The sequence below is a fragment of the Pteropus alecto genome, unplaced genomic scaffold (genome assembly GCF_000325575.1).
Source record: "Pteropus alecto unplaced genomic scaffold, ASM32557v1 scaffold101, whole genome shotgun sequence".
In the NCBI taxonomy this organism is placed as follows: domain Eukaryota; kingdom Metazoa; phylum Chordata; class Mammalia; order Chiroptera; family Pteropodidae; genus Pteropus; species Pteropus alecto.
Window position 1 is genome coordinate 8,434,025 of NW_006432945.1, and position 16,320 is coordinate 8,450,344.

Consider the following 16,320-nt stretch of genomic DNA (forward strand, 5'->3'; position numbering starts at 1 on the left):
TCTCGGCGCCAAGAGAGGACCACGAATGAAAAGTGATAAAGTCTCAGAGTAAAACGAACTCTGCAGAGGTAGGGAGTGACGGCTGCCGCCGAGAAGACCCGGATGAGCAGGTGCCCTTTTTCCTGAAGACCTAGGGTGTAGGGGTCCACGGAGAGCATGTCTGTTCATTTTCCTAGATCCACTCCCCGACACTCCAGGCCACAGAACGGGGGTCACCGGAAGGTACTCCAGGAAGACCAGAACTTGGGCGAGGCAGGGTTTTCCAGGGCGGGACTGGCAAGCACAACGCCAGAGTGGAAGCGCTGGCACGCCACAGCCACCTGCCAAAATCAGTTCTCCCTCTCTGTCACCCTAACAGACTCGAGGCTGGGCGCGGGTTGCCCAGCTAGACTACATTCCCCAGCCTCCCCTGCATACATGAGGTGGCCAGGCGACTAAATGCTCTCCCATGGCAGATGATGCAGGGATGTGTGCCGCTTTCGGGTCTCGGTCTTAAGAATTAAGACACGCAGTATCGTCCTATTTGGAACACAGAGGAGCCCATCGCCGAACTGCCACCACACACATAAGGACAACACTCTAAGGGAGAGGTCCCCAACCTTTTTGGCACCAGGGACCGGTGCTCCTATGAGAATCTAATACCTGATGATTCGAGGTGGCGCTGAGGCGGCGATGCCAGCGCTGGGGAGCGGCTGCAAATACAGATGAAGCTTCGCTCACTCACTGGCCACTCGCTGCTCACCTCCTGCTGTGCGGCCCAGTTCCTGGCAGTCCGTGGCCTGAGGGTTCAGGACCCCTGCTCTTAGAGATGGCAGATCATACAGATGAATGGAGCCTGGACCTCAACGATTCGAGGTGGCGCTGAGGCGGCAATGCCAGCACCGGGGAGCGGCTGCAAATACAGATGAAGCTTCGCTCACTCACTGGCCACTCGCTGCTCACCTCCTGCTGTGCGGCCCAGTTCCTGGCAGTCCGTGGCCTGAGGGTTCAGGACCCCTGCTCTTAGAGATGGCAGATCATACAGATGAATGGAGCCTGGACCTCAAAGCGCCTGTGTGGGTCAGAGCCACCCTGCCACTCACTTACCTCGGGAGTGCCACATGAAAGAGAAACGTCAGTGTTTTAAACTGCTTTATCGATGGGGCTCTTTGCTACTGTGGCTGAGTCTTCACCTAACCACGGTGGTATAAGGGAGTTGCACCACGTGCTCGCGATCCCACCCCGCCTGTTTCCGTAACCCTAACTAAAAAACAAACCCCATCTTGAGAAAATCGAAACGAAATTGCCATTTCTCACCCTCATCTGCATTCTCAGGCCACAGCCTCATAGAAATAGGAATTCACTCATTCAGCAAACGTTTGAGCTTCTATGTAGAAAGTATGATACTATACTGTAGGAATGGAAAAGCCAGTGGGAAAAAAGCAAGCCAGTGAAGCCCTCCCCGGGTCCGGCCCTCTGCACCGCACGCTTTCACGCAGGAGTTAAGCTCCAGCTGCCTCCAGGATTCTGTGGCGCCTTTTACATAGCAGGCGCTCAATGACCTAGTCAGGGGACTCAATGTATTCAATCTGTCCTCAATGAACTCAGTCTAATGGGAGAAATGGAGAAAAACAATACAATCGAGAACCTCTTACATCACAGGCATGCTATCCGTTCACTGATTTTTAGAAATGAGTAAACATATGAACATCAAACGACATAATGGCAAATGCTGCAGAGAGGCAGGAGGAATCAGAAATCCACAAAATCTTTGCGGAGTTGAACTCTGCCAGGAATTCTGAAGGACAAGTAGGAAGTGGCCAAATAAACAAGCAAAAAAAAAAAAAAAAAAAAATATCAAGAAAAGATGTCATGGTCATACTGTGTGAACCTGTTTATTTTAGCTGGAACAAAAGGCACAGTTCCAGTAATACGATGCACATAACCAGTGCTCCTGTGGTTTGACGACTACTGCTTCCATTAATTAAGCCTAAAACGGAAACCTTTTCTTCAGTATTTGCACCATCCTACTTGCTTAATATAAACTGTCAGCCCACCGCTTCCCCTTATTTAACTTACAGATTTAATTTTCATTTTGAAAACTAAAATCAGGGTTTAACTAGTTCTAACAAGTCCTCTATCACATAATCAAAGAATCTCAAAGTTGATAGGAATCTGAATAATCAGATAAATGCTCATTTATCGGAATCAGCTGTAATCAGGTCTCCTTTGCAGTCACGTGGGTTTTCATCCCTCTCTATGGCACTTTACGATCTGGCCTAGAGCGTATTTGTTGGGACACACATTCATGCGCTCCCACTAGAATGCATGATCTTTACTCGAAACCCACATTCTTAGTTATCTCACATCCCTCCAGGACTCAATAGCCAAAGGCTCCGCATGAAATCGTCTTCCAAAGCAATCCCATCAAGTTCTCCGAGTCCCTGTCAAGGCTCAGGCCCGCCTCTCTGCTTGCTCCCAAGTACGGCATCGTCATCCCTGTACAGGGGAGCTGTAACTTCCTTCCTAAGCCCCACAGTCACCCCCACAGGTAGAGCTTCCTTCCTGTTCTTAATGCTAAGAATGCTACATTATTTATATTTTTTCACCTCCATTTCTATTTTATTGATTAGGGCTTAATATACTCCAAATGTTTAAAAAATGAAACAAGTTCCAAATAAAACATTCCACTTTGAAGCTGCAGAATGTCTGTATCTCAGAAACTGTCAGATGGTTCCCTGCAGGTGCTTTTAAGCCTAGAATCATCAAGGGCCTTTCCCGTTCCATCTTTTGTTCCTCTGACAAGGCTACTGTGCTTCCTTGAGACTTCCTGTTTGAACAACCACACACTTGGGTGTTCGAACTCCCATGTGTCCACTGTTCACCATAAAAGGGACCTGAGGAAGTAACCGGGCAGCTGAACACAAAATGATGTATGAAGAAAACCAGCTGTGTGTTAGCAAGATGAACAAAGAGACAACAGGGAGCGAGGCACTGCTGTGAGCTTCAAAAACAAGGTCTGTTTCGTCAGGCATGGTTAAAAGGCTGCTGATTCAGAGCATTAGCGGCCCATTCCATAATTGAAAACCACTAGAGACGTGAAGAAGTCTGTTTTTCAGTTATTTCCATACAATTTCACCCCAACACCACCCTTCCCAACAGCCTCCCTCATGGGAACAAAGCTGTCTCTCCTTTCTGTCACAGAAACGGCAATGCCAACTTGCAAGATTTCATAAAGAAATGTAATACTTATCATGTCCCAATCCAAATAGCAGATCCTCCCTTCCCCAAGGGGATTTCCCGTAAAAACACAGAAAACACAGAGATACGCACACAAGAACACACAAAAAGCAGCACAGAAAATGAGCCTACATTCCTAACATCTGGAAAAGACGTTAACGTCCGGAATCTGTCCCTCTTCTGATTCACCCCTGATTCACCCTCCGCGTCTTGTGCCAGGATAGAAAAGCTTTCAAGTGGGCATAAGTTTAAAACCAAAATCTTACTAAAATGGCCACAAAACTGAATGCTCCCAATTCCATCAGGAGGTGATGCTAACTTATTCCTTGGCATGAGGCAAAAACGCTGAAAACAGCAGGAAACAAACCAGTTTGAGCCTCTAAAGCGATCCTGACAAAGTAAACAAATTTTATTACAGCTGTATTACAGATGTTCCCACACACTTTCATAATCCGTAGTAGAGTTCTAAGAATTTAGTCTTTAATTGACTTTTTATCCCATGAACTTATCTAAAATATTCACTATAAATTCAAAACTATGTATAGAGCAGTTCTAGAAGTTGATCCTAGAGCCTCAGCCCCACAGAACGTGGCCTTTTTTCCACAAAGGAGCAATCGCACGGCCAACACAACTAAGTACACAATTGTTCTTTTGGTCTCTAACTCCCCTGTGCCTCATCACCTCCCAAAAGAACGCGTGGTTTCGATGAGAGTTTCCGGGATGCTCCTCTCTACCAGATCATGATCTGGCATTAAAATAATAAGCTAAAAACGTAGTGACACCAAAACAACAGGAGAAGTCATCAGTCTGATCAGAATAAGGTCCCCGATGAGCAGAAACCGCTGGGGGGGCGGAGCAGCAGCAAGGAGCTCAGGTGTACAGATCAACTGCGAAACCATGGCAACCGCACCCTAACGTCTATTAAAGATTCTTTAAAAGACTGAATAAGTTAAACCAGGACACATCCCTAAAATATTTTTTATAGCTTAAAATTTTGTTTCTTTCCAACTCCAAAATTTCATGATTTTATTATTCTAGTTAGCCACATGTTAAAAAGTCCATTAGATGCCAACATTCCAGAAAACTAAAGGCCTGAACGCTGTAAGGGATAGGGACAGAACACAAACAGAATCCGTATCTAGATCTAGTCATTGCACACTGCCAATTTACCATCACTTAGTCCTTAATAGTTCTGATAATAAGATGATCTGAGAATATGACCATTCCTGCCTCTAATCAGGATTTGTGGTTTCAGAGCAGGAAAGCATTACTTCCCAGTTCCTGCCACTGAATAGAAAGCTCAAAAAAAAAGCTGTTTGACTCATTTCATCAAGCTGTCACTGCCCCCTTTTCAAAAACTGTGAAGCTTCTCTCTTGGAAATACAGGTGACCTTTGAACACGGAGATTAGGGCACCAACCTTTGTGCAACTGAAAATCTGCCTGTAACTTTTGACTCCCCCAAAACATAACCATACTCATCCCTCAGTATCCACAGGTGGCTGCTTTTCAGGACCTTTTACAGACACCAACATACATATATGCTCAAGTCCCTTACATATAACAGCGTAGAACACCACACGCAGCTGGCCCTCAGCATCTGAGAATTCCCATCGATGGATTCCCAACCACGGATCGAAAATACTGTCTTGATCCAAGGTTGGTTGAATCCAAGGATATAAAAGTGCAGATACAAAGGGTCTGCTGTATATCCAAAAAATCCAAATACTAAGTGGATTCATACAGTTCAAACTCATGTTGTTCAAGGGTCAACTGTAGTTAGATCTTTCCATTCTCTTTGAAGAAAGTTGATGGAAAAGCCTTGAGAAAATATTTATGCTTCTATATTTTACCAGCTGGTAAAGGTGGAGCAAATTTCAAATCCAACATTCAGCCATCAAATGTAGCAGTGGCTGCCATCCCACCCAATCTCCCCACATGAAAGAAAAATTGAGTATGTGCATTTAAAAATCATCAGTCACCAGGATGTGATGATGTAACCACTTGTATCACGAAACTACAACGTGTACTAAGCAGGTCTGTAAAGGATGCAGAGAAAGCAGGGCTGTGATTCAGTAATACTTAAAATTTAATCAGTCAAACCTGTACCTGTAAAAAAAAAATCCATCCTAGAATCTTGAGTTCTAGAAGTAGAGATAGCATATAGTGGGGGAGCAGCACCAAATACAAAATCTAAGTGGAAATTATGACCCTCTTCTTCAGAGACAAAGCAAAAAAAAAATTGTTTTTAATTTTTACAAAGTTAAAAAAAATTTTTTTTAAAGGTATCTAAGAGTCCCCTGCTTAAATCTTTGCTCAGAGATACTCTGGAGAAACTAAGGATAGATGGACTGAATAACAGATAGATAAATAAATAAGATAGATTAGATAGACAGAGTTAGAGATTTACAAATTAACATGTAAAGAAATCAAAGCGAAGGAAGTCACTTCCTACAACAGTGACAAAGAAATCTCCTAGGACCACAGTAGTTATCAATCAATCAAACCATCCACCATCCATCAAAAGCGCTTAGACCTATTCAGTTAGCAAACTTAAACAACCATGTAAGAGTGAGAATTTGCTTGAAGCAGAGGGGAAATGAAATAGAACCTGGAGATGGACCTGGAACCTTATCTTCAAGGACGTCAGATAAAGTAAGCAACTGAACTCAATTCAGCAATTCTCACCAACCAGAAAGGAGTTACCGATAAGGCAGAAAGGAGATAAGGTGGCCGTCCCCCACCGCCCTCCAGGAAATAGGGTATGTGGTACCATTTTCCTGTCAGGAGACACTGACAAAACCCAGGATCTCATTCTGAAATTCAATAAATTCCTTAGAAATTCCTAAAGGCATTAACAGCTAAATATTAGAAAACTAGTGTAAGTACCTCAAACCTAACAACCCTGTTCTTCACAAATAAGTGCAGAGCCCTTGAGGAGAGAAGCCACCTTAAGCCAGAGTTCCTCCAGCAGAGGCTGCCAGGGAAAGCCGGGTCAGTTCTTGGGTTTCGTGTGCATGCATTTCACTCCCCCGTTAAAGGTCTCTGTACAGTTCTCTATCCCCTTCCGGGTATGTTCTGACACGGGAGAGGAGCAAGGGCAGGACCTATGTACAACGAGAGGGCGAGGTTCCCACCTAAAGTCTGCCTGTTCCACCTCAGAGGAGTCCCTCGTCACCTGACATTACTGCTTCATACAGGAGAACAAGAGTTCTCAAGATCATTTTAAGGGTTCGAAGAGGTAACTAGGAGGCACTCAATGAAAGGTAACTTACTTTGTTTTGTCGCCTAGTTTTTAAGATCTTCGTCTCTCCAGAACCCATCTCTGATGCCGTCCTATCCCGAGAAAAGCAAACAATATCTTCACCATTATCTGGTTACTTTTAGATCTTGATTCAAACAATTCACCCTTCCTGGAAGCCCTCCATCATGTTCACTTGGGTCTTTTCTTCAAGACCCAAGAAGCTTTTCCTGGCTAACTTCAATCCACACTCTTCAAAGTGCTTTGCAGGCATTCCCTCTACACTTCAAAAAGTTTTGACTGAATTATTTTTACTATGTTTATATTGTCCTATTGGTTTCCTGAACATGAATGTTTATGTCTCATCTCCTGAAACACATTATAAATTACGTGAGGATAAAGAAAGTATTCTGACACCTACTGTTACCCAGACATCCTTTATTATAATAGCCATAAATGAAGAATTTTCTCACTGGCTGGCTTATTTACATAAGACGTTTGTCCACTAACTAATAAGAATCACAATCCAATAAACTCACTTAATTTTGAGTGGGTAAGTCTTTTCACTTTGTTAGATATACTTGGCAAAATTCCACAAACTTCTCTAAGAAATCCACGCAAGTCAAACTTCAGACTTCTTATTTCTAAAAGGCTCAGCGAGGAAGTCACTACATAGAATATGTCAAAGGACAGAATATGAGCTCTTCACATTATAAGTAATTTGTGGAATATTTCATTTTCACCATAAAAATTAAATAACAAGTTAGATAAAAACTAGACCAAAAGCCATGCCACACAGAAGAAGCATTCTTAGAGGATTCTCTACCTGCAGCAAAAAAATAAAAACTAGACCAAAAGCCATGCCACACAGAAGCATTCTTAGAGGATTCTCTACCTGCAGCAAAAACCACAAACTCGCCATCCCATCACTTCAAACCACAAAGCACCAACCAAAACCATGACCTGCTTAAAGGCAGGTGAGAGGAGCAAAGAGAACTAACTGCTCGTCCACACGCTCCCCACACTCCGCCTCCTGAGACTTCGCAGGAAGCTCGTCTGAATGCTCTTCTGAACACACTCTGCAGGTACTTCCGTTAAAGCCGGCCGATACCTCACCTAAAATCAGCTGGTTCACTCATCTGTCCGTTCACGCAACCCATATTTGCTAACACCTATTAATGCCAGCAACTGCTGGCAGAGAATAGAAAGACAGTGAGAGAAATATATCTTAGACGATTAAGCCTCGTCCTATTTTAAGACAAAATATGCCAAAAACAAAGGAACTCATGTTATAATTGGTTCAAAAGTTTCTTTCTTTTTTTTTAATTCAAGCGATAATTTACATATAATGCAGTTCGCAAATATTAGATGTGAAGCTGTGAAGCTGTGCACAGGTGCACACCTATGTAACCTCCACTCCCATCAAGGTATAGAACATAAAGTCAGAACTCTAAAGGGAAAAAAGACTGGCCATTAACTGTGTCTCTGAAAACAATGACTAGGTGCCTCACAGTCCTTGCCACGGGAGATCATTTTGGTTAGTAGCAACCTTCACGTACACTATGATTTACCATCACAAAACAAAATTCGTTGAGTCCCAAACGCTTTACAAGACCATTCATATTTTTAATTCTAAGACATAAAAAAAGAAATGGGAAGGAGGCTGATTCTGAATTAATATTTCCAAGAACTTTCAAAACAAAAAGATAAAACAACAAAGAATAATCTAAAGATTTTTTTTGAAAAATCCAAACAAGATGATATAACAAAAATCCAAGGATGCTTTCTCTACAACAGGAAGCAGCCACGCAGCTGGAAACAAATTGTAAACGCAGGGAGCTGAGGGAATATAACTCCCAGAGTTTTAAAAGAAATCATATAAATCCCCTAATTCATCTCACAGCCTTGCCACGAGGTTCTCCTCCCATAAGAGATCTGAGAGCGCCATTGTCTAAGAAAGAGATAAGTCTCCTTTATTTTATTTCATGAATATGTAGCTGCCCCGGGCACCAGGCTGACTGGGCCCAGTTATTTTAGGCTGGCCCCGGGGAAGAGCCCATGGAAAAAAAAGCAGATGTACTTAATTAGTGTCACCACCGTCTGGCACAATACTCTAAAACCTCAGAGACGTTTCTATAAATGAGTTTTCTGGTTAACCCCTTTTAGCAAGCTGTCAATTTTAGGCCCAAATGAGCAAACATCTAACTTTATCCTTTCACAAGAAAGGAGCTGCTGGCAAATGCCAGGAGGTCCCTGTCACACATCTCAGAGCAAGCAACTCAGGCGAGGTGCCAGAACCAGCACACAGGCATCCTGAGAGCTAACCTTCTGCAATTGACAACTTAAGATAAGGAGCAGATTAATCCCTTATTTTTAAAAATCTCCTCAGGAATTTTGGGCAATAAAAATGAACAAACAGCTCTGCTCTAAACTTTGACACTTTCCCCTAAAATCCAAACAGAACAGCAATAGAGCTGTCAAGTACAGATGGAAACAAGGAACAGGCAGCATCTGTCGGTTCTGCCGCCTGTCAACTCTAGACAAACAAGTGATTATCGTTCGCCTGCCTGACACGTCAGTGTGGATACAGTAGGCTACACCGTACTCCACGTGTCCTCGCTGTCCCAAAGAGAAGGCACACCCTAGCATGTCTGTCCTCTAACCGTACCCCTAACGAATGAGACTAAAAACGATGCCATACACGATAAGCAAACATTTCACTGTGAGCTTCCCTTGCCACTGCTTAAATCCCCTTTAAGAGTCTGTCAATAATAGACATGGAAATATATATATTTTTTTTAAATTCGTTTCTGTCCATTTCTAAAGGGAAAACACAGAATATTAACATTAAAATCCCAGAAATACATATTCCCATGTGAGATTCAAATCTGAGCAACTTTCTCACAAGATTTATCTAGCTGACTTCAAGTCATATAAAAGTCTAATTGTTTCCCAAAAAAGGAGAGTCGCAGACCTTTCGCTTCCATGTCAGTTCTGCACCTTAGTACTTCTTTATAAAGCTACAGAAATAAAACACCCATGTACCATATTTCATATTAGCTATTACAGTGGCATACATCGCAAGAAAATCGAGAGATGGCACTGACAAAAATAAACACGAGTTCAAAAGTATTACTGAGAAGAATTTAATGTGCAGTGTTTGGGGGCTTCTTATAATTCAGGCATTCGTTTATTCACTCATTATACATACAGACATACATACATACAATACAATACCAGACACAGACACACTGCTAAGCTCTGGAGATTCTAAGCCTCCAGCCTCCATCCAAGTGGTAAGTTAAGTGAATGTTCTCTGTGCATGTACCTTTCACTTAGAACTTACTACATAACACTGAACATATAGGTGTAGAGCTGAGGTCATCACACTTGTGCTGTAGAGGGCCAGATAGTAGTAAATATTTTAGGCTTTGTGGGCCAGGACATAGTCTTTGTTGCAATTACTCAATTCTGCCTTTATGGCGCAAAAGCCTCCACAGACATTAATAAATGAACCTGTGTTCCAGAAGAACATTATAGATACTAAAATTTGAATTTCATATAATTTTCCCATGTCACAAAATGTTTTCTTTTGATTTCAAACCAATTCAAGATGTAAAAACCATTCTTAGCACATGGCCCATACAAATACAGGTGGCGGACCTGGGCTGGATTTGGCCAGTGGGCTATAATTGCCCTCCTGCCATTTAGAGACCTAGGTCTTCAGATGTAGGCCCCAAGTTCCATGAGGTTGGGGCATTGTCCTATGAATCACTACACATCCAGGAACCTGCTTGGAGCTGAGGCATAGCAAGCAATTTATTAATGTGGGTTTTACTGCACCGGACTGAAAAGATCAAGTCCCTGACCATGCCTTCCAAGACCTTGTGGTCTACAAGTGGAGACAGACAAGTAAAGAAACAGACAACGCCACGTGGTAAACATCTGCAGAGTGGCGTGAGTGGAACACCTGATCCAGGCCAGAGAACGGGACAGAAAGGGGAGAGAGACAGTCTGGGAAGGATTCCCAAAGGTGGTGTCGCTGGGGAGAAGTGTTCTAAACCAAAGCATGTAAAACGACAAAAGCTTAAGCCTGGAGATTAAAGAGCTCTGGACCCTAAAGTACCGTGGGCACCGCGCCAAGGGGTCTGGACTTTACCCTACAGGCTTGAGGAACCGCTGCAGAACTTTTAGCTGGGAAATGCTATCATCGGGTTTGCTTTTTAGAACCACCGCTCAGTCCAAAGTGTGGCTGTCCAGATACAAGGGGCGAAACCGCAGGCAGGAAGCGGTTAGTGAGGGAGCTGCTGCAGCAATCCAGGCGAACTTCAATGGGGAGCTACAGCAAGTCAGAGATAGATTCGAGAGACACGGTGGCTGGACTCAGGAGGTAAGAGTAGAGTCTTAGGCAGACGGTAGGAAGGATGGGTAAGAAAGGTGGCCTTACAGCGGCCCAGACCTGACCTGCCTCCCAGCCGTGGATCCTACCTGCTCACCAAACAGAGCAATCTTTACCAATGATGGACTATCAAACATGGTTATCATCCATGGGACACTTGGCAAAAGACTGATCAAAAGTCTCATAGTAACACATTAGTGCCATTCATTAAGATATGGCTTTGAGTTGCGTAAGATGATGATAAAGGATGAATTTAGTTTTGGACATGGCCTCTGGACATCCCAAATTGACCATGTCTAATAAGTCTTTTGGTCTGGAGAAAGAGCTGGCCTGGAGATATAAATTTGTAATTTACTGATTTGCAAACAGTATGAAGCCTTGAGATTAAGAGGAGGTCATTCGGGGAGAGTGAGTAGCATGCAAAAAAGACTCCAGTGAAACCTAAGTGAAAGGAACAGACAGACTAGGAGAAAAACCAAGGGAGTCTGGTATCTCTGAATCAGTGTGTACGTGAACTTGTATTTTAAAGTTGCCCTGGAATAAAGTAGAAATCATTTTTTTGAGATTTGTTAGAGAAACTAAGAGTTTCAGGGCCTAGTGCTTTAGACTGAGTCAAAACCTACCTCCACGGTGACTCCTGGCAAATCACCTCCTTGAGATCTTTGTATTTACCTGTCCTGTGCTGTGAAAATCTAATCAGTAACAAACCGGAGGCTGTAGAAACTGTGAAATATCATAAAGGTACTGCATTCCTGATTTATTACTGTAATGGCATTACAACTAAGTATAAAGATTCTGTCTAATAGAGTATAAACTTCTGAAGATGGGAACTTCAACCTTCTACATCTTTCTACCAGGCACTATGCTATGCATTTAGTGGGTATTTTAAAAATGTTAGCAGAATATTTGGCAGTAACATGAGAATGTATGCACGGGGGAAGATGTGCCCAGCAAAAGGCACATCCAACTTCCTAAAAGGATTTAGAATTGAAATAGTCAAACCATATCCCTCCCACGAATGCAGCCAATGACAAAATTATTGGGATGAGGGGATGCTTTATAGTTCCAACTTCTCTCTTAATGTGCAAAGTGTTGTTCCGCATGCTTTAGAAACATGGAGAAGGTATTTACAGGAAAAAGCAGTGAATTGTAGAACCGGAAAACAGCGACTTTATAAAACTGTATTCAACGACCGCTGGCCATTAGAGAAGTGTTCTTTCACTCGCAAGTTGAAACCTGCAAAATGTAAATCAGGCCTTTGTGAGACAACCGAAAATAGTGTCCCCTCGGGGTGCGTGAATACCACAGTGACATCACCCGAGTGAACTATTCCCTGACACAGAGCCTACCTTGCGAAGACTTTCCTGGGGGAAAAAAATTGCTGTCTCTTTCATGTTAAATATACAGCAGAGGACCAAATAAATATTATACCAGAATAAAATGTAATATCCTTACATATCAATTATTCTAATTTAGACATGCAAAAAGGATATTTAGATATAGCTGTAAAGTATCTTTTATCATTATTGTTCTACCTTATAAGGAGCTTGGAATCTATTCTGATGTTGGTGTAAATTTTAGGAGTTCCATAAACTCTGATAGAGTTGGTTTTATAAGTCAGCACTCCCTTAATCTAATTGTTTTTAGTAAAAAGGAAAGCTACCTTCCTCCAAGCTCAAGACCCAGTCTGCCAAGTTTCCATCCATAATGACTATCAAGTTAATTAGAAGGGCTGCTTAATAAAAGTGAAATCCGCAGCTACAATCTTACTATCAACTACCCCACTGATACTGATAAAACCTATTATGACTTATTATAAAAAAACACAAAAGCCAAACTTAAACAGCAATGAGAAAATCCATACAGCAGTCAGAAGATTCAGAATTTGAACACAAAATAATTAACTTTTTAGAAAAAGGGTGCCTGGCTGAGATTTCTCTCCATAATAGGCAGAAAATGCAGTTCTGGTTCCCACAGCAACTTAAACGCATTTTATCTGAGGATACACTGCACCCTGCACCCTGCACCCTGGATTACTATACATGCTGCTTAAAACGTGGATGCTTTTCAGAATCAGTGCTGGTTTTCCTGGCTTTTGTACAAGTTATGATAATTGTACAATGATCTAATTTGTACTTGCTGTCTGTTAAAATGTTCCTCAGCCCACCCAAAAGGTACCAGTTAAAATGATCATGTAATTTTATATACACATGCGTGGGCATTAAAAGTTTCCGGAGCATTACATAAGAAATTGTGCAGGTGGTCTCCAGGGCAACTTAGTAACTGGAGATGAAGAGACTCACTAGTCATTACACTTACTGTTTTAATTTGCCATGGTATGTTTTATTTTTATAATAAAGAAAATGACTTATGGTCTGTGCCAAAACATGTATGTTTCTTGTGACTACTTAAGTACAATCTGACTTTGCTTATTTTAAAGTTTACTGCATTTAAAGTTCAACATTAAAAGGAAGCCTGGAAAAGTAGTGGCTAGACCTAGTTCTTTCACACTGCTCACTTCGAGTTTCACATGCTCTGTGAGGCCAGAGCACAATATGCATCACTTGTTTAAGGGTATGTGAAATTTGAACTGGATGGGAGATTTAATAGATGCACAAACAGTCATGGTACTTGAATTCATGGGAAATAATTAGTTAGCTAGAGCCCATGGAGGAACTGGAGTCAGGGAGTGAATATGCTGAACATCATAAAGCCAGTGTATATATACATATCTCCTTATCATTTAAAAAGACAGTGCACATGGGGGCGGGGGACACTGAGACATCGAGGCTACAGGAATCTCCTTCCCCTTCCCCATCACACACAATTTCCTCCAGGACATCATTTCTCATCCAAGAACAAGTACAGTGAGTTCTAGTCAAGTTTTCTAAAATTGTCTATCTAAAAAGTTTAAGGTAAATGTTTTTACAGTCAATCATAATACTAATATGAAACTATTTTAAATAATTTAACTTGTTTTAAACCAATAGTTTATGAACCTCATTAGCAAAAATATTATCACAAACTGAAGAAATTTTCAGCAAAAACAAGTCCAAACATATGATATTTTTAGACTGAAAAGTCATGGTAGAGTCCTAAGTAGGTGAACTCTAAAATCTCTTTTGACCTTTTAATCACCAGGATCCAGAGTTACTGTATCTACCTCCCAGCAATAGCAACCTAACTTGACTGATACTGTCTAACCCAGGGCATTATCTTTGTAACAGAGGAGCAACTGTTGAGTAATCTACCTCTATAATCATCTGAAATAACCTTTTGCTACATAGTACCCACAGGAGAAAATTCAGAAGGCCAAGACTGACAGCCCCACCTTTACGTACATAAGAGATTCTTGTTCAGAAATTTTCAATTGACTCTAGGGCACTTTGAGACATCAAGGTGATGCCTTTACTTTGAAATGTTTAATATGTGAAAATAGATAAAATAAGACTTTGCGGGCATTCAAAATTCAACACAGAAACTTTAACACGTGAAAATTTAAACAAAAATAGTTGGATATAAGTCTCAAAAATAATCTTGGCCAAGTTTAAAAGGGTAACATTTAGGAGAAAATAGCTAAAGAGCATCCTCGCTGTCTTAGAAGACCTAGGTGTCTTGCAGTCTTTAGAAAGGCACCCGTTGCAAGATACAGCTAGTTCTGTATGTTCCCAATACCTTCGAAAAACTGAACTCAGTACAGTTTACTTCCTTCATCTCTGAAAAGCAGGAGTCTCAGAGTTTCACTTTATGAACTTATGTTCAAAAAGTTTAATCTTCCTAATGATTTGTCTACAAATAAAATGGCATTTACTACAAAGTTACTAAATACTGCTTTTCTAAAACATACTCCACACACAGTAATTTAACTCCATTTTTCAAAGGTTTTTTTGTAAGTCATATTCTTTCTCTGGCATCTTGACACTTTCTATAAAGTTCAGTGTACCAGAGAGCAATGGAAAGAAAAAATACAAAACCATGACCAAAAGAACCATTTGCCTTCAAAATGTTCCTGTCAAAGGCCCCCAAATAATGTCATTAGCCTTACAGAATGACCCAGCTTTGACAGAAGAATGGGTTGGTGCTCCGCGCTCTCTGGAAGTCCATTACTACCAGCCACCGTAAAATCAAGTCTTTCAATGCAATGGGGTTTGAAGCTCTACAAATCAAATGCAGGTTCTCACACACGTTACTCTGTTAACTACAGTTACTCTGTTAACTATAATGTTTGTTTTATATTTCAATGATAAAGAAAAACTTACCTAGATCAAACAGCATGTTTGATACTTTAAGATAAACACGAACATCCTTGTCTACGCCCTCCCACCCCCAGCAATGGTGTTTTCCGTATATCCCTTTCCTGATTTGTAAAAAAAGGTCACTTACACAAGTTTCCACACTTGCTTTGAATCAAAGCGAAAGGAAGACAGCGAGGAGTGCCTTTTTACCCAGGGACAAACCTGGGCCCAGCAATTACAGTGAGTGCAGACGCTTCCTTTTGTTTCCTCTGTACCAGGATTACCGGTGAAAGGGCTGGGTGGCTCTTAATTAAGACTGAACGACTGTAAAGAACAATAACCTTAAACGTGAATTTCTATTTTAATTACACGTAGACATTACCGGTAGTAAAGGCATTTGCTCCCCTCAAATTCCCCAGTCTTGGACCTTTCCTCTCCAGCTTATTCAACAGAGCAGACAGCAATCACCCTCAACCCTGGAAGACTTTTCAACAAGGGAACTGCTTAAGGTGGACCCTCTTGTCGCTGATCCACGAATACGCTGTGATGGGCCTGCTAGCAGAGAGAAGAGCGCGGATGGCGGTTTCTGATGAACGCTTCCGAAAAGAGGGACGAAAACTGCCGAAATATCGAATAATCAAGGGAGCGAGAACCCGGTTAAGTTAGAAAGAACAGAAAAGCAGACAGAGAGATGCTGGCGCGAAGCATCTTGGCCCTCGCGGGATGTTAAGTGCTAGATCTAATTTGGAAGTTGGAGAGGGGACTTTCTGCGTGGCCCATGCGGGGGAGCAGAGAGCCAGCACACGGCTGTTTGGGCCCGGCGGGCTGGGCCAGGGGTGAAGACGGCCTTGGCGCTGGACCGTTGGCGAGCAGTAGTAAGGGACAGGGCTGTCACCGCTTACCCAGGTGCAGCGTGAGGTTGATGGAGTTGGGGTACTGCACCCCGGCCAGCATGGTCTGGCTTTGCCACCAGGTGGTGTCGGCCTGGTTGTTGTAGTCGGTCAGGAAGGCTGCCCCGTGCTGCAGGTGGGGCTGCCCGGCGTCGCACAGGTGACAGGACTTGGTGACCCCGGTCACCCCGGTCTGCACACAGTACTCCTCGGGCGGAGTCCCGCACGTGTTGGTGGCCACCACGGTCACGTTGAAGGCGGCGTTGACGAACTCCGGCATGCAGCGCTGCGGCCGGCCGCCCTCGTCCGTGCACTCGTCCATGGCCGCGCGGGCGCAC

General features: G+C 42.6%; 1 protein-coding gene across 1 annotated transcript in view; it reads right to left on the reverse strand.

Annotated features, from left to right (window-relative positions):
* LAMC1 (laminin subunit gamma 1) overlaps window positions 1–16,314 on the reverse strand; it is a 104,233-nt gene extending 87,919 nt beyond the window's left edge. The window contains exon 1 of the mRNA XM_015586246.1: window positions 15,995–16,314. Within this exon, the coding sequence (XP_015441732.1) occupies window positions 15,995–16,304 (310 nt within the window). The 5' untranslated portion in view covers window positions 16,305–16,314. The remainder of the gene's footprint in view (window positions 1–15,994) is intronic.
* Window positions 16,315–16,320: the final 6 nt, after the last annotated feature.